Below are 26,411 nucleotides of genomic sequence, written 5' to 3'. Positions count from 1 at the left end.
GAAATGTGGGTGCAAAAATTATTTCCTGGAAAAATATATATGACTAGACTTGAAGTCTGATTAGAATAAAAACTATAAATGGAAGAGAAAATGTAGTTTGACCTTACCTAAAAAAGATGCTAGACCAGTTGGTTTTATCAGTGAGTTCTACCAAACCTTCAAAGAAAGTGATAGATTTTGTTTGAAATCATAAAGAAGGCAGCTTTCCAGTGCTTGCTGTTACTCATCCTGATTTTTAGATAGATAATTAGAGACAGTTTCTATTTCTAAGAAAGAAATAAAGAACTAAATATTGAAAAAGAAGAAAGAAGTGCCTCTGATTTTCTATCTAAAACCATCCCCAAGGGATCAACTAAAGAATTATTAAAACTAATACAAATAATTCAACTAACATGAATTAATCTCAAATTATATTCAGACATTTCTGTCTTTCTTATATGCCATAAAAAGTCCATTATGAAATGTAATTGAAAGAAAAATTTTACTTGCAATAACCATCCACACTATAAGACAGGTGCATATAAGTCTAATACATGGATGCATATAAAATAAAATACCTAAAAGAAGATGAAAATAAATATATACCATCTATTTACTATAAAGGGTGGATCAAATCAAGGATGATATTTCCCTTCTTGTTAATGTTTAAATTAAACAGGACTTCTTGTGGAATTTGATAAACCAATTTTAAAGAGAAAATATTCAAAAATAGACAAACTTAAACATGAAAAATTGAAGTGACACGAGAGAGGCTTGTTGTACTAGGTATTATATATATATACAGTATAAAGATATGATAGTAACAAAGTGTTCTTGGCATTGTAATGAGTAGATTTATTAAATGAGAGTCTATAAACAGACCCCCAAAATGGGAATTTAGTATTTAAGTTATTGATAAAAGGTCAAATCCATTTCAAAAGGACTGACAATTTGACAAGTTGTATTGAGGCAACACAATCAAATATAATGAAGAATGTGTAGAAACTTTTTGCTAAGCCTTATATATAACTCAGAAGCCATAAAGAAAAAGTACAGATTTGACTATAAAATAATTTAGAATAGACATCACAGTGAATAAGGGTACAAGTAAGTGATTGACTAGGAGAAAATATTTGCCTCAAAAATAATAGACAAAGGCTTAATTTCACATAGAACTTTTACAAATTAATAAGAAAAAGACAACTCTAGAAACCTTGGCAAAGGGCTTGAAAAAGCAGTTAAGAGAGAATAAATATAAATCAATAAAAATATTCAGCCTCACCAATTATCAGAGAAACACAAATACAATTTTTATTTCTTTACACTGACAAAAACACAAATGAGTTGGTAATAGTTAGCATTAGGAAATATGGTTTCATTTATTCAACAATGAGCACCTGGCATGTGGTTAGCACTGCATTAGCTTAGTAGGTACTAGGTGTGTGTTGTGAATAGAGAAAACATGGCTCCATGATCAAATGTGGAAATTCTGATAATAAACAAGCTAACAAAGAAATACACAGCATAACAGACTATAATAATTCCTATGAGGAAGCATAGTGGTAGAGAAGAAGAATAATGGGACCGGGAAGGGAGAATCTGCATAGGATGATAGGGAAGTCCTAACTCTGAGAAAATGGCATTTGAACTGAAGATAGAAGCATGAGAAGGGACCAACCATGCTGAGAATCAAGGAAGGGAGCACTGGGCAGAGGCACCAGAGGGAAGCTGGTGCCGGCAGCCAGGGGAAGAAAGGCCTACTCTTGCACGAATTTTGTGCATTGGGCCTCTAATATTTCATAACCTGAAAGAAAGTTGGCATATCTGAATTGAAGTGGAAAAAGAAAAGAGAAAACATGAAGTTGGCAAGTTAGAAAGGTGTCAGACATCATTCAGGCTGTGGCGCAGGGGTGAGCCTGGATTTTATTCAAGCCACAAGGATAAACCTTCAGAAGCTTTTTATTCTTTTAAAAGAAATGACTACTCTATTTTGCTGTGTTGAGAATAGGTTTGAGGAGACAAAAATGAAAATGGAGGAGCCAGTACAGGCATAGCTTGTTTTATTGTGCTTTGCTTTATTGCATTTCACATATATTGCGTTTTCATCAACATTCAGGCAAGACCCTCCACCAACAAAAAGATTACAACTTGCTGAAGATGATGGTTAGCATTTTTTAGGAATAAAGCATTTTTTAATCCAGGTATGCACTTGTTTATTTTTTAATCCTCACCTGAGGATATGTTTTTATTGATTTTTAGAGAGAGAGAAAGGGAGAGAGAGGAAACATCGATGTGAGAGAGGAACATCATCAGTTGCCTTCTATACACACCCCTACCAGGGATCTAACCTACAACCTAGGTATGTGCCCTGACCAGAAATCAAACCCATAACCTTTTGGTGCACAAGACAATGGCCCAACCAACTGAGCCACTGATCCAGGGCTGCACATTTAAAAAAATATATTTTTGTTGATTTCAGAGAGGAATGGAGAGGGAGAGAGATAGAAACATCAATGATGAGAAAGAATCATTGATGGGCTGCCTCCTACATGACACCACTGGGGATAGAGCCCAAAACCTGGGCATGTGCCCTGACTGGGAATTGAACCATGACCTCCTGATTCCTCGGTCGACATCCAACCACTGAGCTACACCGGCTCAGCTGGCTGAAAATTTTTTTATACATAATGCTATTGCACACTTAATAATCTGCAGTATAATGTAAACATAACTTTTATAAGCACTTGAGAGCCAAAAAAGTTTGCCTAACTCACTTTATTGTGGTGGTTTGGAGCCAAACTCACAATATCTCTAAGGTATGCCTGTACAAACATCCCTGCAGTAGTCAGGTAAGAGTTGGCGGTAGTTCAGATTAGGGCAATGTCAATGCGGAGAAGAGTAATACAGCAGTCTCTCCTTATCTTCAGTTTTGCTTTCCTGCAATTTTGGAACCATGGTCCAAATTTTCAGAAATAAACAATTTGTAAGTTTTAAATTGTACACCATTCTGAGTAGCGGGATGAAATTTGGCATTATCCTGTTTTATTTGGCCTTAGACGTGAATCATCCCTTTGTCCAGCATATTCATGCTGATTATGTTACCTGCCCATTAATCACTTAATAGCTGTTTAGATGATCAGAGAGAGACCACATTCATGTAACTTTTATTATACTATAGTACAGTGGGGCCTTGACTTACGAGTTTAATTCGTTCCATGACGGAGCTCGTAATTCACATTACTCATATGTCAAATCAAAAAGTGAACGAGTGAGACTCATGCTGCTGGGCTGATGTTGTGGCGTTCACTGTGACGTTCTCTGCGCCAACTAGCGGTGGGGTATCTGAAGCTGGCTCATAACCCGAATTTTAGCTTGCAACTCAAAGCAAAAAATCGGCCGAGAGAGGGCTCGTATCTCGAAAAACTCGTTAGTCGGGACACTCGTAAGTCAAGGCCCCACTGTATATGTTATAATAGTTCTATTTTATTATTAGTTATTGTTTTTTAATCTTTTACTGTGCCTAATTTATAAGTTAAACTTTATTGCAGGTATGTATGTTTAGGAAAAAACATAGTATGTGTGAAGTTGATAGTATCCATAGCTTCAGGCATCCATTGAGGATCTTGGAATATCCCCCATGGATGGGGGGGGCGCTACAGTGTATGTTGCATGAAAATCAATAAGACATTTTTGAGGATGAGGAAGAAGGAAGAATCACAGATAACTCCTAAATTTCTGACTTGATGTATTGGATGTATAATGGTGCCATGTGCTGAGATGAGGACTATTAGAAGATCAAGTTTTGGGAAGAAAAATATCAAAGGTTTGCCCTTGTCAGTTGGTTGGGCATCTTCCCATACACCAAAAGGTTGCTGGTTGCTGGTTCCATTCCCAGTCAGGGTACATGCCTGGGTTATGGGTAGAAGGTGTGCAGGAGGCACCCAATCATGTTATGCTCTCACATTGATATTTCTCTCTTCTCCCTTCCTCTCTCTCTTAAAATCAATGCAGTATTCTTTTAAAAAGAGAAACATATCAAAAATTTGCTTTTTAACATGCTACATTTGAGATGCTGGGGAGATAGCAAATGGGAAGTTGTACATATGAATTTGGTGCTTGGGTGAGTAGGTAAGTGGGAGGTAGAAGTTTAGAAATTCTGAGCATGTAAATATAAAGCCATGAAAATGAATAAAATCACTTAAGATGTGGTACATATATACAATGGAGTATTACTTAGCCATAAAAAGAATAAATCTTGCCATTTGGGACAATATAAGTATTATAGTAAATAAAATAAGACAGACAGAAAAAGACAAATATCATAGTATTTTGCTTATATGTATCATCTAAAAACAAAATAAATGAATGAAACAGAAACAAACTCATAGATACAGAGAACAAACTGATGGTTGCCAGATAGGAGGGAGGTTGAGGGAATGGGTAAAATAGGTGAAAGGGATTAATAAGTACAAATTGCCAGTTATAAAAATAGTAATGGGAATATAGTCAATATAGTACAACACAGGGAATATAGTCAATATATTGTAAATCCTACGTATTATGCCAGATGGGTGCTATACTTATTGTGGTGATCATATCATAAGGTGTATACTTGGCTAATCACTATACTGTATACCTGAAACTAATACGATATTGTATATTAGCTATAGTTGAAAATTTTTTTTTAATATTTAAAAAAGAAAAAAGAAGTTGTGAATTTAAGAGGCCCACCAAATACAGAGGAGTTCTACAAATTAGAGTTTAGATAGATATGAAAGAACAACTGAGAGGTAGGGTAAATGAAGAGTGTGGTGTCATGGAAATCAAGACAGACGTGTTTCCAAAATTAGAGATGAGTCAATTCTCCATGGCCACTGAAAGGTCATAGGAGAAGAGGACCAGTGAATATAGCTGTAAGGATGTCATTTGTGATCCTGACAGGAATAACTTGGGTATGATGGTGGGGATGGAACCTTATTAGAACAGATTCAGAAGTAGAAGGAGATATGGAAATAGAGATGGCATTTATCAACTAACTATTGTTTTAAGTAATCTGAGAAGGTGGGCAATGAAATGAGGCAGCAGCTGGATGGGGTTGTGGGATCAAGGGAATTTTCTTTTCTTTTCTTTTTACTTTTTTCAATTGAATTTATTGGGGTGACATTGGTTAATAAAATTATATATGTTCAGGTACAATTCTATAATACATTATCTGTATATTGTATTATGTGTTCACCACCCAAAATCAAGAAGGCAGAGTTTTCTTAAACCGGGCGTGCATGGTACTGATAGAAATAAATCAGTAGAGGAGGGAGAGGCTGGACAGAATGGAAATGGCAGAAGTAATAGACCTTGAAAAGATATATGTGGATAGGTTCCTGCCCATATGCAATCAATGGATTAGCTAACGGTTAAAAAGAGATCACTTCCCTTACTTTAATTGAGGAAGTACTCTTTTATACTTGTGTTTTTAAAAGAAAATGGATGCAGAAACAGGGAGACTTGAAGACTTGGTTTGGGGAAGATAGAAGACCATGCTTTCGTTGTTCTCACTGAAGTATGAGGGGATTGTCAGATGAGAGTACATTGTCAGGTGGAACAGATAAGATATTGATTAGAATTCGTAAGTGAAATAGAATATAATTATTGGGTGAAGCTGGAGTTCATGAATTTCATGTGAAAACAATTTGCCACACTACTTCTCCACCCACCTTCATACCTATCATGCCAAACTCCTGCTACGTTATTTTCCCCAAGTTTGATTCACTTGCTCTGGGGCAAACCCAGAGGAGGCAAACAATTGACTTTATCTGTTTTTTTTTTTTTCCAGGCAAATATGATAGAGAGAGAGAAAAGAGGGAGAGAATTGAAGGCATTTGTAAAGGAAAGATTGTGAGCATGGACTACACTATCTAAATTGTACAATGAGTAAAGAAAGGTGGGAAAGAGGAGGAAACAATGGTTTGGAAAATTGTTGTGGTGAGGTGTTTGTGCAAAGAACATGAATGCTAGAAAGTTCTGTCCAAGAGAAGGATTTGTCACTTTATATTTTGCAGGGAGGACATTTGTTAAAGACGGTCAAGTCTATGGTGTGACCTCTAGGAGTGTGGCTCAGGCAAAGTGAAGAGCTATTGAAGATGAGGATATCAGGAAATAGCCTAGGGCTGAGAGACGGGAGGAAGTGGAGCATATCCCTGTTGATGACTGTAAAGATAGAGGGGAAGGTCTGAAACAAAGGAGCAGTAGTTGACCAGATGGTTGGGAGATGACACTAGCAAAGAGGATGGTGCATACTGATGTCTGGATGTTACAGGAACATACATTTTTTGCAGGTGATGGGGGAACAAGTAATGATGTAGAAGCAGCATGGGGAGCAAATAGGATGTCTGCTTCACTGTAGGCACTGAGGAATATGTGTAATGTGAGAAGAAAATAGCTCCTTTTAGGGAACTATTTTAAGGAGATTTTTCTCTTTTACTTTTGGAATAATTTTCCGCTTCGAGAAAAGTTGCTAAATAGTACAGTGTTTTCCAGTAAACTTTTCACCTAGCTTCCCCTAATGCTATTATCTTATGTAACCATAGTACAATTATAAAAACCAGGAAATTATCATTGGTATAACATTGTAAACTACAGGCTTTATTAGAATTTCACCAATTTCTCCCCAGAGCTCTTTTCCTATTTCAGGATCCAATTCAGGAGCACATAATATATGTAGTGGCCATGACTCAGTCTCCTCCAATTTATGACATTTTTTCCTCATCTTCTGATCTTTTGTGACCTTGACACTCTGGTTAGTTACTTTGCAGAATGTACCTCAAATTCAGGTTTGTCTAATGTGTTCTCATGATTAGATTGAGGTTTAAAATTTCAGAACACTAAGAAGTGATTCTGTGTCCTCAGCATCATATCAGAGGGTACGTGATGTTAATATCCTTATTACTGGTGATGTTAGCTTTGTTTGGTTAAGGCACTCTACTGTAAAATTTTTGTTTTTCCCTTTGTAATTGATACTTTGTAATTGGGGAAGATACTTTAAGACTATTATTATTATTCTAATATCCTGTTATCCTCAAACTTTTCTCCACGGATATTAGCATCCATAAGATCTTGCCTGCAACAATTTTTATTTTAGAGTTTGCCTAATAGTGATTTTGTATTTTAGGAAGACTTTCTGAAATGAGATTGGGATATAGAATTGTTGGCTCTTTTCATATCAAGAGTTTGCTGTCCCTGTGGAAGAATTTGGGAGGGTAGATGAGGGAGTGGCCTACAGAATGGCAAATGTATGAGGTGGTACACAATAGAGAGACAGTGATGATGGGTGAGGTGGGCCACTCGAAGGTGACTGAGATAAGCAGAAATGTGTGGGACAGGATGGGATTAATACTCAGAGGAGGCAGGCTGTGGTTCTGAATTGTACTTTCATACAGTTAATTTTTGGTGAGAATATAAATTTGTATAGAACAGCTTGGCACTCACTGTCATGCATAGCTTAAACATATGTATATATTTATAAGTACATCTACTAGAAGACAATTCTACTTATAGGTGTATATCCTAGAAAATTACTCATACATGTGCACAAAGATGTATATACCAGAATATTTTTGGAAACAATATAACTATCCATTAGTAGGAGTGTTTTAAATATATTATCTTTATCCATATTATAGAATGCTATACAGCTGCCAAATTAATAAGGTAGCTTACAGGATAATGTGGGAAAATCTCAAGGATATTGTTAAATAAAAAAGCAGTTTTGCAGAACCAAAAAATTATGGTATGCCAGTTATGAAAAAATTCTATTAGGGTAGAAAAGGCTGTGGTTTAAAAATAAATACATTGAATTTTAAGTAACTTAAAGAGCAAGAAGTTTATGTCTTTCTTGTGGGATGGTCCAAGAACAGTGTTTGAGCCAGCAGCTGGCTTTCTCTCCTCCCCAGGCAATAAGCAACTTAAAGAGCAAGTAACTTCCAAGCTCATTTTAGGAGCTGCCATCAGACAGAAGGAGGGAACAGCTTTAAGAATCATGTGTAAGTTACTGATGTGTGTGGCTTATACTTCTGCTTACATTTCATTAGCTAGAATTTAGATAGGAGGCCACATATAATTGCAAGGGAGGCTGGGAAGTGTAGTCTAGTTATATGTCCAGGAAGTTGAAAAACACATTTTCGAGAACAGTCTCTGCTTTACCTTATTTACTTCTGCCCCCATTCCAAAGTGAAACACCATTCATCATTTATAACAGATTCTTGACAATTAATGGAAGACAGTCTGGAGGAATACATACCTGACAAGTCATGGTATTCATCTCTGGGGAAAGAGAAAGGTTGAGAGGGATGTTAGTAGAACTTTTACTTTTTATTCTTTACACTTTACTATTCCTATTTTCTGACTCCATAATTATATTTAGGAATTACTTTTGTGATTAAAAATTACAGCATTAAAGACCAATTAAACAAGGGGGGAAGAATTATTTAAAGTACTATGATTAAGTATACAACTTAGCTCTCCCAATGTTACTACCTCACATTTATGTCTTGTTTCATACCTCTCATTCTTGTGACCTTTTAAATGGAACTCATGTATCTATTCATTTTCTCTCACCTTGCTAATTACGGTCTTTTGTTCACATCCAGTATATGAAACTGACATAGGCAAAGTAGTACCTATCTAGATTATTCTATAACATGTATTTTAAAATACAAAGCAGAGACTGAGGAAATTATTTTTTACCTGCATGAATGCATGTGCAAGTGTAAGAAGGGGTATTGTTCACCTAAACCTTATGGTGGCAAAGTTCATGTTTGTGAAGCTATCCAAAATACAGGAAGAATGTACTGTTTGATAATACTTACACGGAAGATTCCTAAGACATGCTGAGGTTTTGTTTTGAAATGTGTTGTAGGATAAGAATTATTCATAAATCAGAACAATGTGGACCTGAGGTACTTATGCATATTAAATATCCATATGTACTACCATAATAGTTCTCAAGATCTCCAGGAGTGCTTTTAAGAAACATTCCTAGATCCCACTGCAGACATTGAATTAGAAAGACCAAGTCTGGAGTCCAGTGACGTCTAAGAAGCGCCACCGATGATTTTCATGCTGCCAGCCCCCCAGAGGTCTTCCTCCTGGTGTTTTGGACATTATTGTTCTTTGGAACCCAGAATGGCATATGCTGAGCCTTACGCTAGTAAACACCACAGTTATTATTAGTGAGGGTAAATATCTTTTCACATGGTTATTGCTCATGAGAAGCAATTAAGTATAGTGACCAAAAGCATGGACTCTGGAGCCAGTCTGCCCAGATCTGATCCTGGCTGTGACATTTAATTTACTATCTGTATTGTATGATTTTGAGCATTATATTAGTACCCTCACAAGGTTGTCATGAAGTTAATATATATAATGTGATTATAACAGGCTTGACACATAATAAGTGCCATACACATTCTAAGCTATTATTGTTGTTGTTTTTATTACTGCTAGTAATTGGGCTTCTTCTTCTGTGAATTAGATTTCTACCTTTCGCCCACTTTTCTATTGGGTCATCTTTTTCTAATTAATTTATTAGATCTTTGTATATTGTTCACATTAATAATTTTATTATTTTTATTTGTTTATAAATATTTTTGGGGGTTTTGCATCTCATAGTGTCCCACCATTTCTTTTCATGTATTAACACAAATATTTTCATCCAGTTATAAACTATAAATGAAATAATATTCTTTAGTGATTGAAATAAATATGAAATATGCTATTAGCTGATATACATAAACCAGTATAGCAACTCTCTCTTCAATACTAGAAACCAACCTTGCTTATCTTTTCCTTTTTTAAAAATGAATATAAAGAATATGTAATTAAGAAATGCACAAGCCTGGACATGCAGAAATAAAATCACCTGTTCACAGACAGGTGGCCTTTGGGGCCACATTTGACCTACAGTGGTTTGTGTGTGTGTGTGTGTGTGTGTGTGTGTGTGTGTGTGTGTGTGTGTGTTTTGTTTGTTTGTTTTTGTTTTTTGCTTGGCACAATGTTAGCCCACTGTGTTTCAAAAATTTTTGTATTAATTGCCAACCTATTTCACATTAAAAGTTGTTAGCATTTTTATTCTACCTACAAAAACTAGGATCTGGCAGTGCCGGCTGTGTCCCCATGGGGCAGTGACAGCCTGGAGCTGAGTAGCAGATGACCCCTTTCTAGGGAAGATCATGCTCTAGTTTGTCAAAATCCTCTCTTCTCTCTCTGGTCTCTCCAACACTGACCTGAGTGCCAGCTGCTATTTATCATTGAGTCCGAGCTCCTGTGCTCACTCCTGGCCCACTTCACTCCCTTACATCACCTGGCCACACCCTGCAGACTTCTGAGTCACTTGAGATGAAAGAAGGTAAAATGCCCCATCTACTCCTAACAAGACAGAAGTACCAGGGTTTGTAACTGGCTTTTTTTTCCCCAGAGAGGGAGCTTTTCTAATTACGACTGTTTAGCTTTAACATTTTTATTACAATGTTTTTATGTGCCCAGTTGTGGTGCAAAGTTGCCAGATAAACAGAGCAGCTAGAGAAAGGTGCTTAGCCCTGAGGTGTGGAGTGTGGCAGGTGCCTGACTCATAACCTCCTAAAGGTCTAAGTTAATTTTTTATTCCTTCTTGAACACTAAAACCCTAATGTTCTTTTCTAACCACAAAAAATAGCCTTATAGGAATTGTCTTTTGCAATTCTGTGCTAGTCAAATGATCCACAGATACACAATCCACACTCTGTGGCCTTTTCTATATTTTTTGTCCTTTCAAAAAGGTCAAAATTTTTTTCATTGATGAATCTCCATGAACAGATTTTACATCTTATGGAATACTAGAGGCCCGGTGCACGGATGAGGGGATAACGACACATATGTAATACCTTAATCAATAAAGAAGACAAAAGAAATTTTTAAAAAAATCACATTTTCTTCTTGGAAAAAAACACACACACCAAAACATAATCACAAAACTTCTCACACTTAGAAAAAGTCAACAATTCCTTAATATCATTAAATGTTTAAATGTCTAAAAGTTTGTGCTGGGGTTGTCTCTTTCACAGGCAGCCAGTAGGGGGAAAGTATGGAGGTGCATGCCTGGGAAGTTGACAGTTATTTGGTCCTGGAAGTGGTGGTGTGCATCACTTCCTTTCACTTTCCATTGGTCAACACTCAACCACCTGACACTGTACTAATAGTAGAACAATACCAGTTAGTTTGGTAACTTGGAACTTGTCTTGTTTGCATAGTTACTTACTTGGGAGCAATCCACATTCTCCAGAGACTTCTCACGTTTCTGTGACAGTCCTGTGGCCCTGTCGTTGTGATTTAATCTTGTGGCACAAGTGGGGTGGTGACATTGGCACAAGGGCCAACCTGGTGGTTAGATACCCAGCAAGCTTCGTGCTGGAATTGGCAGATAAAATGCAACCGTCAGAACACAGTGCAGGGCTGCCAGTCAACTTGATCTGATGTTTCTTCCTTGCTTGTCATGGTGTTTCTTTTTCACTGCTTTCTCCTGTGACTTGCACTCAGCTAAGGATATTCAGAAATCTCATCCAAACTTGTAGCAACTCTCTTCTCTTTATACTTTTGACTGATGATTTCATAAAGCTCCAGACACTGGGGCAGCTCCCAGACTCTGAGACTTCATTAGTCTCCTTGTCTATTCTTGGCAAGATAAGCAATCCTAGACAAATAGGAAGGCTGCTTGTCTCAACTGCCGAAGCCTTATGTTTGTTAGGGTTATGTACATTATTGAACTTTGAGCTCTTTCTTTCCCAGCTCAAGCTTCTGAACTTGTTCAAATGACATGCTCTACTCAAATAATTATTTGAAATGATGTTGGCATCTCTGTTTAATTTCTAATTCCTTGTTTTGATTTTCACCCCACTAGTTATCATTTATTTTTGCCAGGCCATTTGTGTTTTCTCTGATGTCCATGCCCTAAGTGCTTGGTGAATTGGATCTTAGCATTAGGCCTAAAATATTAGGGGAAAGCAGAGAGATACCAGAAGGAAGGAAGCAGATAGGGAGCAGGCAGGAAGGATCTGATGCACTATACATCAGGCCTTGATGAGATATTTGGTTGCGAATATGGAATAGAGCGGTAACAAATCCCATAGATAACATGGGTAAGGGACAAAGGAATGTAAATAAATCAATGGTAGGTAGAATGGTAGGTAGGATCAATGGCCAGTTATGGAAGTAAGGGCCAGGGAACAATTCCAGTATTCTATGCGTGATGTACATGAGAGGCAAAATCAGGGTGATGGTTTGTATTTTCTCCCCATTACCATTGATCCCCTCTATGCCCTCTTCCACTTCCACGCATTCACCCCTCAAACCCTCCAGCCCCTAATCACCACACTGTTGTTCATATCCATGAGTTTTCTCTGTCTTTTTTCTTTTTTGCTATATCCCTTTCCCCACCTCCAGCCCCTGAGCTGTCTGCCCGCTCTCAATGTATGAGTATGTCTCTATTTTGCTTGGTAGTTTCGTTTATTCATTAGCTTCCACATGTAAGTGAAATCATGTGGTATTTGTTTTCTCTGACCAGCTTATTTCGCTGAGCATAATGTTCTCCAGGTCCATCCATGCTGTCAAAGAACCTCTCACTTACTCTGAGGACATGTCTAGGCCAATCTTTCATGTCAGAAATGCAGACCAGAACCACAGCACTTCTTACAAGTCAAATGCAAGGGTGTGTGTGTGTGTGTGTGTGTAAACAGAGGATCTATTTCTGTTTTCAGAATCCCAAAGAGGTCCATGATCGATAAATGGCTAAGAGTTACTGGATTAGAGGGTCTGTGTATCCTGAAAGTAGTTAAAACCATGCTGGAAATGAGATGACCAGGGAAAAGAAGGTGAAGGGCTCATGTAAAACCAGTGTGAAATGAGATATTATGAGGGATTAATGTTTCATTTTATAGTGAAGTCTGAGTGTCAAGCTTTAAATGTGCAGATAGGAAATTATGGCCCCGTACTTTAGAATCTGAGAGAGCATTTATTTCCATGTCAAAGTACAGGAAGTAGAAAAATAAAATCATAGGTTCAGAATCTATTCCTATAGGTTCAGTTTTAGGACTTATACTTTTCAAACTAATGTTCTTCAATAATGCAGTTTTGTAATAGCATTTTGTTTCAATTTTCTACTGCACTCAAACTGTTCTACCTATGACACTTTTAGGCATCACCTAATACAAGCCTAGGCTAGTTTCCAAAGGCACAATAAATAATGATATTTCTATTTTTATGAAGACACTAACACTGATTTGTGTTTCTGCTAGCAAAACTGCTGAGTTCTTGAGCAGACTGGAGACAGAGTTGCCAAACAGAAGCACCTATCCAACTGCTTTCCATAACCTACAATCTTCAGCTTGGGTAAGTGGAATGCCATGCAGGGTGCTGTCTGGCATTGCAAAAGAGGCGTTTAGTGAATGAAGATTAAGAACATAGAATGACCTGTGAAACATAGAATATTGGAACTAAAGGCAGATGGCCTAATCTGAAACTTCAATTGTTGCAAGAAAACAGTGCACTTATTACCTATACTGTGGGCACCTGGACTAAGTATACATCAGCCTTATAAAAGCCTTTGATCTCACCCAGTCATCCAATCATCTATCTATCTCTCAAAGTTTTTTGTTTTGTTTATATAAGATCTACTGAGTGTCTACAAGTTCTGCCTAGAAGGACCTTCATCAGGTGAAGGAGAAAATCATAGAATGCAAAGTAGTGAGTATAGAGCATATAACAATTAGAAAGCTGAAGTTTTAAGATAAGTCAATAAAGTGAAGAGTCATTCCAGGTGTCAAGTGAAATTAATCCAAACAGAAGCAAGAATTAAGGTATAATATCAAGAAAAAGCATGGTTGTGTTAGGGAAGAGGAGTTTTGTGTAGCTGCAGTCTATGAGAGTACAAGTCTAGAAGAGCTGTAGTCTAGCAGGCTGGGGAGGTAGGCAGGGGCCATGAGCAGAGTTTCTCCACAGTGGCATTCTGGGTGGGATGGTTCATTGTGTGAGCTGTCTTGGGTACTACGGGATGTTCAGCATTCCTGACCCCTAGGCACAAAATACTACTACCATCCCCCAGACATTGAGACATCCAGAAATGCCCCACACAGGAAGCTGGTGGTACTCCTGGTGGAACACCACTGCAGAAACATTCATGTCACATTGGAGAACTTGGATCTCATTCCATGAGGCCTAAGCTTTAAACAAGGAGGGTTCAAGGTCAGATATGTACTTTAGCTGAATCATACTGGTAACCATGTGAAGGATGGATCTAAAGGAATAGGAAGGCAGAGAGGCCTCTGAGACTCTTCTGTATTAGTCTAGATGAGGAATGATGAAGACTTGAAGTAGAGTGGTGGGTGAGAGGATGGAGATGAGAGTGAAGTCAGAGAACTCTTAGCAGGTGAAATTGGCAGGGCTTGGATATTGACTGGCTAATTGTGGACAACAAAGTAAGTGTAATTAAGGATGAGTCTGGGAAAGGGTTATAGTTCAAAGAAAAGATGGGTTTAAGTTTTAAAAGGTCATCGTTTCCGGAATTTGGGCAGGTAAACAATGCATTGTTAGAGAAACCTGATCTTCATCTTCTCACCCACCCCCTTTCTGGTTAGTGACCACATTTTAAAAAATGCCAGGGAACACATTATGATACTCCTTGGGAAAAGGCCATGTTACTCTTACTCATTAACCTTTAAGTGTTTGATTATTTATTTTTTTTCTGTTGCTAATGTGATGTTGCTAGTGTGGGCTCCCCACGTCATATCAAATCTGTCATCCTCTCCCCTCCTTGCAGGGCTCTGGAGGAGAGGGCTCAGAGGCTGTGGGTAGTAGAGTTAAATCCTGTGGAGGGGCAGTCGTTGACATCTGTCCAGACACCCTGTGGCAGTGAGGCAGGGGAGGGAAAACAGGAGTGTGGAGCCTTACCAAGTGGGTGTTTAGCTGCGAGGATGGTCTTGGTTTCGGAGCTTCCTGACCCCTATGGTTTGAAACACCTGGCGGAACTGTGTGTGCTTGTTCTGTTGATTTTGGCTCAATTCTTCAATTTAACAAGAGCATCCTGAATTTTAAAACTTGTCCAAAGTATCAGTAATGTTTTGTCATCCAGAGCCTCATGTTTTGTGTATTGATGAGTGCATTAGTCACAGGGTCCTGAGAAAATTGTCTTTCTAATGCTATTTACAAGTGGATCTGTCATGGGCAGGTAGGAATTTAATACATTACTATAGAATTATGTCAGGGAAAAAGACTGCAAGAAAATTCCTTTAGATGTTATACAAGAGAACTTCAGACAAAAGATTGCACAGTAAATTGTTTCCAGGCTCTGGTTTGATGTCCCCTGCTTCCTCCTCTTCTAAAGAGAATAATAATGGTTAAAACTCTCATCCTGTTGTTCCACTGTCCAGTGGCCTCTATATCTTTAAAGATAAAGTCAAAATACCATAACTTAATCAAAAAGCCCTACCTGCTTTCTGCTCTCTTCCCTTCCATCCCTGCTCTCTCTGCAGTCCTAAAATCTAGGTCTTTGTCACTCCTGGTATGGTCCATGGTCCATGGGCATCACCTGGAGCTTATAGAAATCTAGACAAATCTCAAGCCCCACTGCAGACCTAAATCAGAACCTGCATTTTTAACACGGTCTGTGGGTGACTTGTGTGCACATTAATGCTTGAGGAGCACTTTCTCAATCACTTATGTCTTTATGGCCATATATTTTCACTACTTTAAACACTCAATGAAGCTTGGTTACTTTAATTTTTATCCATGTGTCACGTTCTTTAAAAAGTCAACACTTAAGGGTATATTTCCCCTGTTAGGCCTTCAATCCCACTTTCACTCCAACACTTTAAACTCTGTATTAATTTCCAATTGCTTATAAAATAAGTCAAGAAATTTAATGTGAGGCATGGTGACTATAGTGAATACTCTGTCATATATTTTAAAGTTGCTAAAGAATAGATCTTGAAAGTTCACATCACAAGAAGATGTTTTATAACAATGTATGGTGACAGATGGATGTGAATTAGACTTACTGTGGTGATTATTTCCCAATATATACAAATATTGAATTATTATGTTGTAGACCTGAAACTAATATGATGTGATATGTCAATTATAACTCAATAAAAATTTTTACATTGTTGCGGTAACAAATTACTATATCTTAGTGGCTAAAAAACAACACACATTTATAGTGACAGTCCTGGAGTCAGAAGTCAGAAATGAGTAGGGATCATTGTCAGCAGGGCAGGTTCCTTTGGCAGCTCTAGCCGGGAATCTGGTCCGTGCCTCTTCCAGCTTCTCTTGGTCACCACCATCCTTTGGCTCCTCAGCATGTGGCTTCCTCACTCTGATCTCTGCTTCCATTCCCACATCACCTGCTCTGCACTCTTTGACTTTGCTTTCCTCTTAAAGGGCCCTTGGATTCTATTGGGCCCACCTGGATCATCCAAGCTCATCTCATCTCAAGACCCATAATTTCTGCAAATTCCCTTTTGCCATATAAGGTAATATTCACAGCTTCCAGGGATTAGGACATGGACATTACTCATCCCACCATACTCCCCTAGCTGTTTCTTTTGTTATTTGACTCTATATATCTGTTAATGTGTATATTGCTATCTCACGACTAACCAATTTTCTGTCTTAATAATAATTTATTTCCCCATTCATGTGTTTCCTTATTATGACAATGTAAATATATTCTCGCTGCCAAGCCAGTTACATTTTCTCTTTTTAAAAATTTCGCTTTATCTTTGCATTTTCTTAGTTTCCTTTGAACATTTGAATGCTTTCCTTCAGTTCTTGTTCTGAAACTTTCCTTTCACAGAATTCTCAGCCTTGCCTGCACATTGGAATCACCTGGGGGGCTTTAAAATTCACTGATGTGTTGGTCATACCCTCAGAGAGTCTGTTGCTCCGTGGCCCTGACTTCAGGGCTTTTAAAGTTCCCCAGGTGATTCTAATGTGCAGCCAATGATAAGAATCACTGCTTTAAAGTCATCTGGGGCAGCAGTCGCCAACCTGTGATCCATGGACCACTGGCGGTCTGTGAGATCCGAAAGGTGGGCAACCGCTGATCTGAGGAGTTACTGCTATTGCTTTCCTATGTTGGGTCCCCCGATTTCTGGGTCTCATCTACATTCTTGCTTTATTTTGTTTGTTTTGGTGGAGTATATTATTTAGTATCTTCTTAAGAGAAGATGCATGTTCAGGTCCTTGCACGTCTGATATTATCTTTATTCACCCCTCATTCTTAGCTTGCAATTTTCTGGTAAGAATTCCATATTGGAAATAGTTTTCCTTCAGAATTTTGAAGGCATTGCTCTTCTAACCTTGAGTATTAGTTCCTGGGAACTCCAAGGCCATCCCAATATCAGTCCTCATAAGCAGGCTTTCCCCTACTTTTCCTGGAAATACTTTAATATCTTATTTTTATCTGGTATTCTGCAATTTCATAGAGATATGTCTTAGCGCGGGATCATTTTTATTCCTTTTAAAGAATAAAGGAAACTCATTTCTAGTTCTAAACGATTTCCTTGTGTTATTTCTTTGATTTATTTATCTTCATTTTCTCTTAATGGAATTTTTATTATTCAAAACCAAGGCCTCCTAGATTTATCTTCTAACATTTTGTAAAAAATATCTTTCTCCTCTAATTTATCTTTGACTAATCCCTCCTCCTCTTCTTGGCATATTGAGTTAGAAAAAAACCCCAGTTCTTTCTCTTCCTTGTGTCTCATTTGCTCTTACACCACCACACTCTCAACGCTTCTGACCCCAGACGTGTAGGTTTTATCTCTCCCAGTAAGCAATGCTGGGACACCAGCTAGGTGCCCTACAATTAAACTCAACTGTGACACTACCTACCTGGATATAGTGTCAGTTCCCACAGGTTAAGGGCTCAGTCCTACAAGCCTGCCTCCCCTTCAGGTGCCAGTTGCAACTAGTAGGTCCCCAGGTTCCTCACAACTTTGGTCCAGCATGGCTACAAATGGGAGGTTCCTTGGGCTTGCTTAATTTGCTACTGCAGCTTGCAGAACTCCGGGTAACACATTGTCCTGTTAATTAAGGATATAATAAAAATAAACAGCCCGATGAAGAGATACATAGGAAAGGTCTGGGAGGGTCCTGAACACAGGAGCTTCGGTCCCCATGGAGTTGGGGTGTGGCTACCCTCCTGGTATATGGATATGTTCGCCTACCTAGAAGTTCCCCGAATCCCCGTGCTTTTGAGATTTTTAGAGAGGCTTCCCCACATAGGCATTCCCAATTTAGTAGCTCCATATCCAGCTCCTCTGCCATCTCTTAAGGACAGGGGGAGGTGGGACTGAAGATTCCAAGCTTCTAATTATGGCTTGGTTTCTCTGGTGACCAGCCTCCATCCGGGAGCCCTCCCAGAGTTGCCTCATTAGAACAAAAGATGCTCCTACTGCTCTTATCACTTAGAAAACTATAATGATTTTAGGAATTCTGTTTAAGAAATTTGGAGCAGATACAAGAAAATACATGTGAGATAAGAAAAAAATATATTATCTTCTAAATATTTTACTGGTTTGTCTTTTGTGGAGGGAGAGGAGATATTTTTAATTGCCAAGAGCTTCTTTTTTCTGCATTGCTATTTAAAAATAATATTTTCTTGTTTCATGGATAAAATATCCACTTTCTGCCTCTCAGAGGAAAGTGCAGAGAGTATGAGAGGCTCACTGCTCAGTACGCTGGATTTCACAGAATCATTTCATTCTCAACAGGGTATCTGACCACTGCTGCCTCTGTTCCAGGCCTGCCTTGCTTAGTTTATGCAGAGAATGCACTTTTTATTTCCTGTCAGGATTGGGAGAATTAGTACATGAATTTTCAGGTGGGAGCAGGCATAGGCATCTTCCCAGCATCCTTCAACCTTCCCTAATAACTGGTCCAGATACTGGCTCCTCACATTGATCTATGGAGAAGACTGGCTCCTTATGGGTGTCCTCTATCCCCGGCCAGCAAGTCTTCAGGCATGCTCTCTTCCTCTCTTAGTCACTTACCATTTCTCCATCTACTCTGTCTTTATAGATTGTTGTCTGGGAATCCAGCTGTCTCTCAGTTTTCAAAGATAGAGTTTGTTTGTTTTATTTCCTCTTCTGTTTAGGGTAATTTTTGAGAGAAGAAAGGAGCATAAACATTTTTATTCCACCGTCTTGAAACAGGAATTTAATGCTTGTCATGGGGTGAATTGTGTCCTTCTCACCCCCAAATTTAAATTTAAAACCTCCAGAACCTCAGAATGTGACATAATTGGGATATTGGGCCTTTACAGTGGTAATCAAGTAAAAGTGAGGTCATGAGGGTGGGTTCTAATTCAATAGTAGAGGTGTCCTTATAAAGGGGGAAATTTGGCCACGGAGATGGACACAGAGGGAAGATGATGTAAAGGACACAGGGAGAAGACACATCTCCAAGCCAAAGGGAGAGGCCTAGATCCTTACCTCATGCAACCAACCTTGCAGATACCTTGATTTTGGACTTCCAGCCTCTAAAACTGTGAGACACCAAATTTTTATTGTTTAAGCCACCCAGACTATGATACTTTGTTATGGCAGCCCTAGAAAACCAATACAATGTTATTTTCCATTTGTTCAAATTACCTTCCCCCCGCTTAGTCTGATTCTAATTCACTCTTTAAGACACAACTTAGTGTCATCTACTTTGAGAAGGTGCCCTTGATCCAGTTTAATTAAATGTCCTTCTTTATAGCTTCCTCTTTTACAATACCTATCATGATGTACTATAATGATTGATCTTGTCTGACTTCCACCTTGAGGTCTGGGATTATGTCTTAACCATAGTGCTTGCACATACGGGGGTTAAATATTGTTTACTGAATACCTATATTATAAGCATAGCTTTGGGAGAGGATGAGTCAAACTGTGTATTGTAGTTGAGTAACAAAAATTTAAGTTTTAATATTACATAAATTCATATTTAATGTTAGAAAAATATCTGAATACAATGATATAAAAATTTCTGGGATTTAAAACTAAGAAAAATAGTGATCAAAACTGATTCCTCCCTTGTTTTTGAACAGAAACTTCCTGTCCTGCCTAGGGATCACAGCTGGGTAAGCATGCATGAAGATTACAAGTAACTTTGAAGTCTTCATAGTTAAGGTGCCAGGTGACTTCCCAGTTTTAAATGACACTTTATGTGTCTAACCATTTTTTTTTTCTGAATCCAAAACCAGGAGCCATATTCTGGTAAATGAACAAGTGGTTAAGTGTGTTTTTTTGTTTATTTTAAATATATTTTTATTGATTTTTGAAGGGAGAGGAAGGGGGAGGGATAGAGAGATAGAAACATCAATGAAAGAGGAACATCATGCATTGGCTGCCTCCTGAGTGCACCCCTACTGGGGATTGAGCACACAACCTGGGGAATGTGCCCTGGCTGGAAATCAAACCGGCGACCTCTTATCGATACTCAACCACTGAGCCACACCAGCTGGGCATCAAGTGGTTAAGTTTAAAAAGAAGGTATACAAACAGAATTTAGGTTTCCCACTCAAATCATAATATCTGTTTGAACTAAATATTTTACTCCTTTTAATCTCTTGAGTAGATGTACTCCCTTATCCCCTCCCCCCAGCCCTGTTAGATTTTCTGTGGAATATTTGTGATGAAGATAGCTTTCTCTAAAAAGAACCACTCCCACCTTCTGTCTTATCACAGTCCCCTTGTGTTTAGGAGATATACAAGAGAAAGTCATAGGATGTTTGCCCATCTAATGTAGCAGGGTTTGCATATACAAGGGCTTTCTGAACACATCCAGAGCTCCACTATTCTCATTAGTAGTGTTTTAGATGATACAATCCCTCTCTGGCAAGTATGTCTTCTTATTTGATGCAATATGGGTTCTATAGTGACAGAAATGGGGGAATGAATTAAGAAGTGCTTGAGAAAAATTATAGTAAGAGGAAAGGGGGGCCCAGCCTACATAAGCTTTATGGATTGTTAGTCCAAAGAACAAGTCCTGAAATCTGTAGCCTGCTGCCATGATGCTGCTGGTGCTTTTATGAGAAAAATGAAATTTCCTGCATATTAGCTTACCAGGCTGGCCTCTCTGCCTTACAGAGGCTGGGCTACAAATCAGTGTGTGAGAGAGAAAGTATATGACCAATGAACAGACAGAATACTTGATATCTCATAAATTCCGGAGTATATGGTCTCTATGCCAGTGTGTGGAAGCCTGACGTGGTGGGTCAGCGGGACTAAAGACATCCTGCTGTGTGTGCTGGCTCTCCTCAGGCTCCCCAGGGGGTCCTAATTCAGCCAGATTTATGACTTCTGTGCTCCTTAACAGGCCTTGTTTTTCTGCTTAGAAACAGAAGTATGCTTCAGGTACAGACTGGGGATGCAAAGACTTAGAAAGAAATGCATCTCTGGAATCCTGTGGTAGCAGTTACCAGTTGACAGGCTTTTTAACAGGATCCATTAGTGAGCAGTAGACATGTCAGTGCTTCTAAACTCAGTGTCACTATTGCTTGTCTTGATATTAACTAATCAGCTGGTTGGAATATTCTTGAAAAATATTTAACTTTCCTCTATTTCAAAGCCTTCTCATTAGAAAAAATATACACTATGTCGACTATCTCTGAGGGGATGTATGTATGTATTTATTTTGCACGGGGTAATTTTGAGAAATAGAAGTTTAGTTTGAGCTGAGGAAAGTCATAGGGAATAGGCTAGAGAGGATAATTGGAAGCCATCTAATCATAACATGAATGTCAGACCAAAGAGGTTAGACAGCCATGAGTTATAAGTCTCTTAAAGGAGTAATATTTACTTTTGGCAATGACTAAGAATTCGACAAAAAGGCTGTGCCCCAACCTCTGTTGCTCAAAAAGAAAAATGGTCCCTTATCTTTGCATCTAGTTACATTTCATGGTGGACAATTTCTCTTTTTTTCATTCCCTTAGTAGTAGCAGTTTTCAGGAAAAGTGGCCCAACACAGTTCTTGGTTCTAAAGAAGCAATACAGATTTTTTTTTTTATTTCTGCAACAACTTCTCCCTCAACTTTCTAACAGGAAGGTGTTAGCATTATTCACTTTCACAAAAGTGTACTCAATGATTTATTAGCTGAGTTTCACAACTGTTCATTAAGAAAGCGAATTTGCCATTTTGAAACTTTAAATAAATTATTTTCTTTTACATTCTTTTTCTATCTCCCTTTCACCCTGCAACTTTCTTTTTTTAAATTTTCATTAAATTTATTGGGGTGACATTGGTTAAAAAGGTTATGTAAGTTTCAAGTGTAGATTTCTATCTTACATCATCTATATATTGCATTGTGTGCCCACCACCTAAAGTCAAATTTGAAGGGATATTTTTAAAACCCAAATTAAATAAGTATTTAGATTGTATTATAAAATGTGCTTATCCTAGCATTCTTTTTTATATATCCCAAGGGACATCTTCAGACACACGCATAAATAATTTAGTAGTTAAGTCTGTATGAAGAGTTTGCTGTATGCTTAGTACAGAGGTTGAGTTATTAACACCATTTCCATGGTAGGCAGACTAGTATATTGTGGCGATGCTTTTTCCTCTGAATTTCCCCCCTATATCTTTACAGGCCAGAAGACAGGCTTATAAGGATTCTCTAAAGGAAGAAGAAAATCAAAAACTACAGGGGATGAAGGAAGAACAACACCAGAAGGTATTCCCAAGATCATACTGGTCATTGCTAATTATTATTTACTTCTGACAATAGATCATTTCAAAGGGTTTCTGAACAGAAATATTTATATACATGAAAATCTTGAAAAATAACACAATCATTAATACTGAAAGGTGGATGTGGGGATGTTTTAAGAGTATGGTGGTGTGGTGGCTAATTCTAGTAAAAACTATCAGGATACTTTATCTCACAGGGCTACAGTGTGTTTGCTATAATTGGTACCAGCAGTTCATGGAGATGATGGAACACTTGTGAAATTCTCACTTACAGAACATAACCAATGACACTGACATTTAAAAAAAATGCTTTTAGAAAGAGAAGAAATGGGGGAGAGAAAACAACAACAACATCAATGTGAAAGAAAAACATTGATCTGCATGCGCCCTAACTGGGGATCAAACTCACAACCTGGATATGTGGCCTGACTGGAAATTGAACCTGGAACCTTTTGCTGTATGGGATGACACTCCAACCTACTGAACCAGGGCAACTGGCCAGGGCAACACTGAGAGTTTTTAAACCGAAGATATACATATGGTATTACAAATAGTGTCCAGATAATATTATAATGCACAACAGAGTAGGTATACACATTCATGAAACTGGCTTGAATATTCGCTTAAAATGCACATATAATAAAACATAAAGATACTCTACACATGTATACAAATATGTGAGGAATGCCAAAATTTTTGAGCCATAGGAATAAAGTGCAATGAATGCAGAACATCCTAAGAAGAGTGCTGGAAAGGGCAATCCTCATTAGAATATGAAATCTCTGGCATGGTCACTGGAAACATTCAGTGTTTGGACTTGATGGTCAAACCTGCCTTTGATACATAGGCTTTGATAGGGCCAGCAGCTCCTCAGCATGGGCTCAGAAGGATGAGGAATACCAGTGGTGAGCTCCAAGGTGCCACTGCATTCCAGATCCTTTAAAAAAGCAAAATAAATTATTCAGCTAGTTGGAGACCATTATCTTCCCCATAATTCTTATTTTCCAACTTTTATTCTTACCATATTGGTGATTGGTATATCCTATCACTTCTTCCAGGATATCTCTCAAATCCATTTCTTCAATTATACAATGAACTTGGATTCCTATTTTGATTTCCTTGATTTGGTTTAATTTGTTTCCATCCTTGTATCTTTACCACACAAAGTAATTTATTATAGTAATTGTGTGTGAAAATCACATTATGAAATAGACTATATGTACTAATTATTGTTGCTATAATTTGACTCCTTCCAACAGTGATCAATCCCTTACTCATTCGGTTTCACCCACCTCTTTTGTGTCACTGACCTCTTTTGTGCATGGTATGCAGTAATTAAATTGTTGAAAGAATAATGTAAATTGTAAATTTAGCTTCTATATAAGCTATGAAGAAACCATAAAACTTTTTTATTCCCTGATGTTTTTTTAAAAAACACAAACATATTTTTCTTTTGACAAAGGTCATATTGAAATGCACAGTAAAATAACCAACATTATAGTAATACTAGAGGCCCGGTGCACAGATTCATGCACCGGAGGATTCCTTTGGCCTGGCCTGCAGGGATTGGGTCGAAACCAACTCTCTGACATCCCCTGAGGGGTCCTAGATTGTGAGAGGGCAATTCTCAGGTGATGCACCCGGAATTGGGCTCCCTCCTCTCTGGTTCCGGGTGCATCACCCAAGAACTACAGCTGCCAAGTCACTGCAGCTCAGCAGCTCCTGCATTGAGCATCTGTCCCCTGTTGGTCAGTGCACGTAATAGCTACTGGTCGGCTGGTCTCTTAGGCTTTTATATATATAGATATAAATTCTAGTAGTTAGCAAGTGAAAGCTAACTAATATTTTCAATGTCTGTCAAGTGATACAAAAGTGTTCATCTGTTTCTGTGATCTTTTAACTTAGTAACAAGTTCTGAAGTTGGAACAGAGGAGAGTGTTATAAAGTCAGTGTACATATTATTTATTTTAAAGTAACTTCTAGTGAATTTTAAATAGTGTTTTTTATACAGCTTGGTGTATATTTTTGGAATGCGAAAACCATTAAAAATAGAACATTTTATAAAGAGAATGCTCAACAGATTAGAAAATTAGATCTGGGATTTAATTTTCAGGTTGAACAATTATTTTAAACAGTAAAAATTAAACATTTTATTTCTTAATCTTGTTTTTTCTTCTGGAGTTAGACAAATATTGATACATACATATTTTTCTGGTTATTGATTGAACATATATTTTTCTTTGACATAAACTGTTTCTTTACTTACTGTTGCTTTCAGTAAAATGAATAATGTTAGCACATAGATAATTCCATCATTAGGGATTTAAATAACAGTAGAATGCATAAGGGTATTCATCATATTTTTGTTCAATCTGTTGTTAAAAAATGTTCACTAAAGGTGTTCCCTGATTGGTACAATCTGTCATTCCTTATCACATCAATGATTTAGCTTAAGAAATTATGAAAAATCATGTCTATGGTAAGAAGATACAGAACACAACACATTTATATCATTGCATCTATTCATTTGTCTGTTCATCCCATTCATTTAACAAATATTTATTGAATACCTGCTCTGGAGTAACTTGTAAATAGATCATCTAGGGTAAGTTGAGGTTACAGCACATTTATTTGGTTCTCTATGTCCCTTACTTTCACATTTTCCCATTACTCTAATCTCTGGGGACAGTAGGTTCTTTCTTAAGCTTATATGTGATTAAGTTGCCTTTTCTAGAAATTTATTTATAATTCCCCTTTTCCCTCTATACCTTCAACATATTTTTATCCACTGACTGATACTTGTATTTTTCTAACTAATATGCTCACTCTTGCTATTTTAAAATGAAGAAACCAACAAACCCCTTTCTTGATTCTGTTATCCTCACATACGTATATCACCTATTCTATTTCCACCAAAGTAATAAAAATAAAGACAAAGGCAATCTTACTGTAATCATATCTTTATTACCTACTTCTTTCTTAATTCTTTATGTTCTGGTTTATATTCACTGAAAAATCTGGTTTATATTCTTACTAGAACAACTCTCTAAAGATAAAATCCCTTCTGAACATTCAATTCAGTGGACTTTTTGGACTCCCTATAACTCTGTAACAGTATCTAACACCACTTTAAAGCTTTCCTTTTCTGGCTTTTTATACTGCATTATTTTGATTGAATCACCTCAGAATAATCTATTTCTGTATTCATTCACCTATCCATCCATTCATTCATTCTATCAACAAACATATATTGAACTCCCATTATATGTGCTGAGCCTTGTGTAGGATGCTAGAGCTTCAATTAAGAACAGATAGTCTCCATATACAAAAATTAACTCAAAATGGATCAAAGACCTAATTATAAGACCTGAAACAATCCTATATAATAAAACCCTAATATGCAAATCAACCGAAAGACAGGAAGGTGGGCATAATGACTGGTTGCTATGATGCGCACTGACCACCAAGAGGGAGGCGATCTGTGGCAGTGATTGGGGGCAGGGCCGGCCAGGGGCAGCGCCAGGCCGCCAGCCAAGGCAGGTGCCAACCGGGTCCCCCCTCCCCCTCCCGATCGCCCTGCCTGCCGGTCTCTTCACAGATCAGCACTGATCGCCATCCAGGCCTAGTGACCCTACCCTATATATTGGGAACAGTTTCTTAGATTTAAAAATTAA

The 26,411-nt window shown here is 37.9% G+C and overlaps 1 protein-coding gene across 2 annotated transcripts in view; it reads left to right on the top strand.

Moving 5' to 3' along the window:
* EPSTI1 (epithelial stromal interaction 1) overlaps positions 1-26,411 on the top strand; it is a 108,658-nt gene that overhangs the window by 54,357 nt on the left and 27,890 nt on the right. Inside the window, exons 7-9 of one of the 2 annotated variants that reach the window (XM_014448802.2) lie at positions 13,299-13,392; positions 20,093-20,125; positions 22,637-22,720. In XM_014448802.2, coding sequence (XP_014304288.1) covers positions 13,299-13,392; positions 20,093-20,125; positions 22,637-22,720 — 211 coding nt within the window. The remainder of the gene's footprint in view (positions 1-13,298; positions 13,393-20,092; positions 20,126-22,636; positions 22,721-26,411) is intronic. The other variant, XM_014448804.2, reaches the window with a different exon arrangement.

Source organism: Myotis lucifugus, unplaced genomic scaffold (assembly GCF_000147115.1).
Source record: "Myotis lucifugus unplaced genomic scaffold, Myoluc2.0 scaffold_7, whole genome shotgun sequence".
NCBI lineage: Eukaryota > Metazoa > Chordata > Mammalia > Chiroptera > Vespertilionidae > Myotis > Myotis lucifugus.
The sequence above is the reverse complement of the archived record's forward strand: the minus strand, read 5'-3'. Positions and strand labels throughout refer to the sequence as shown.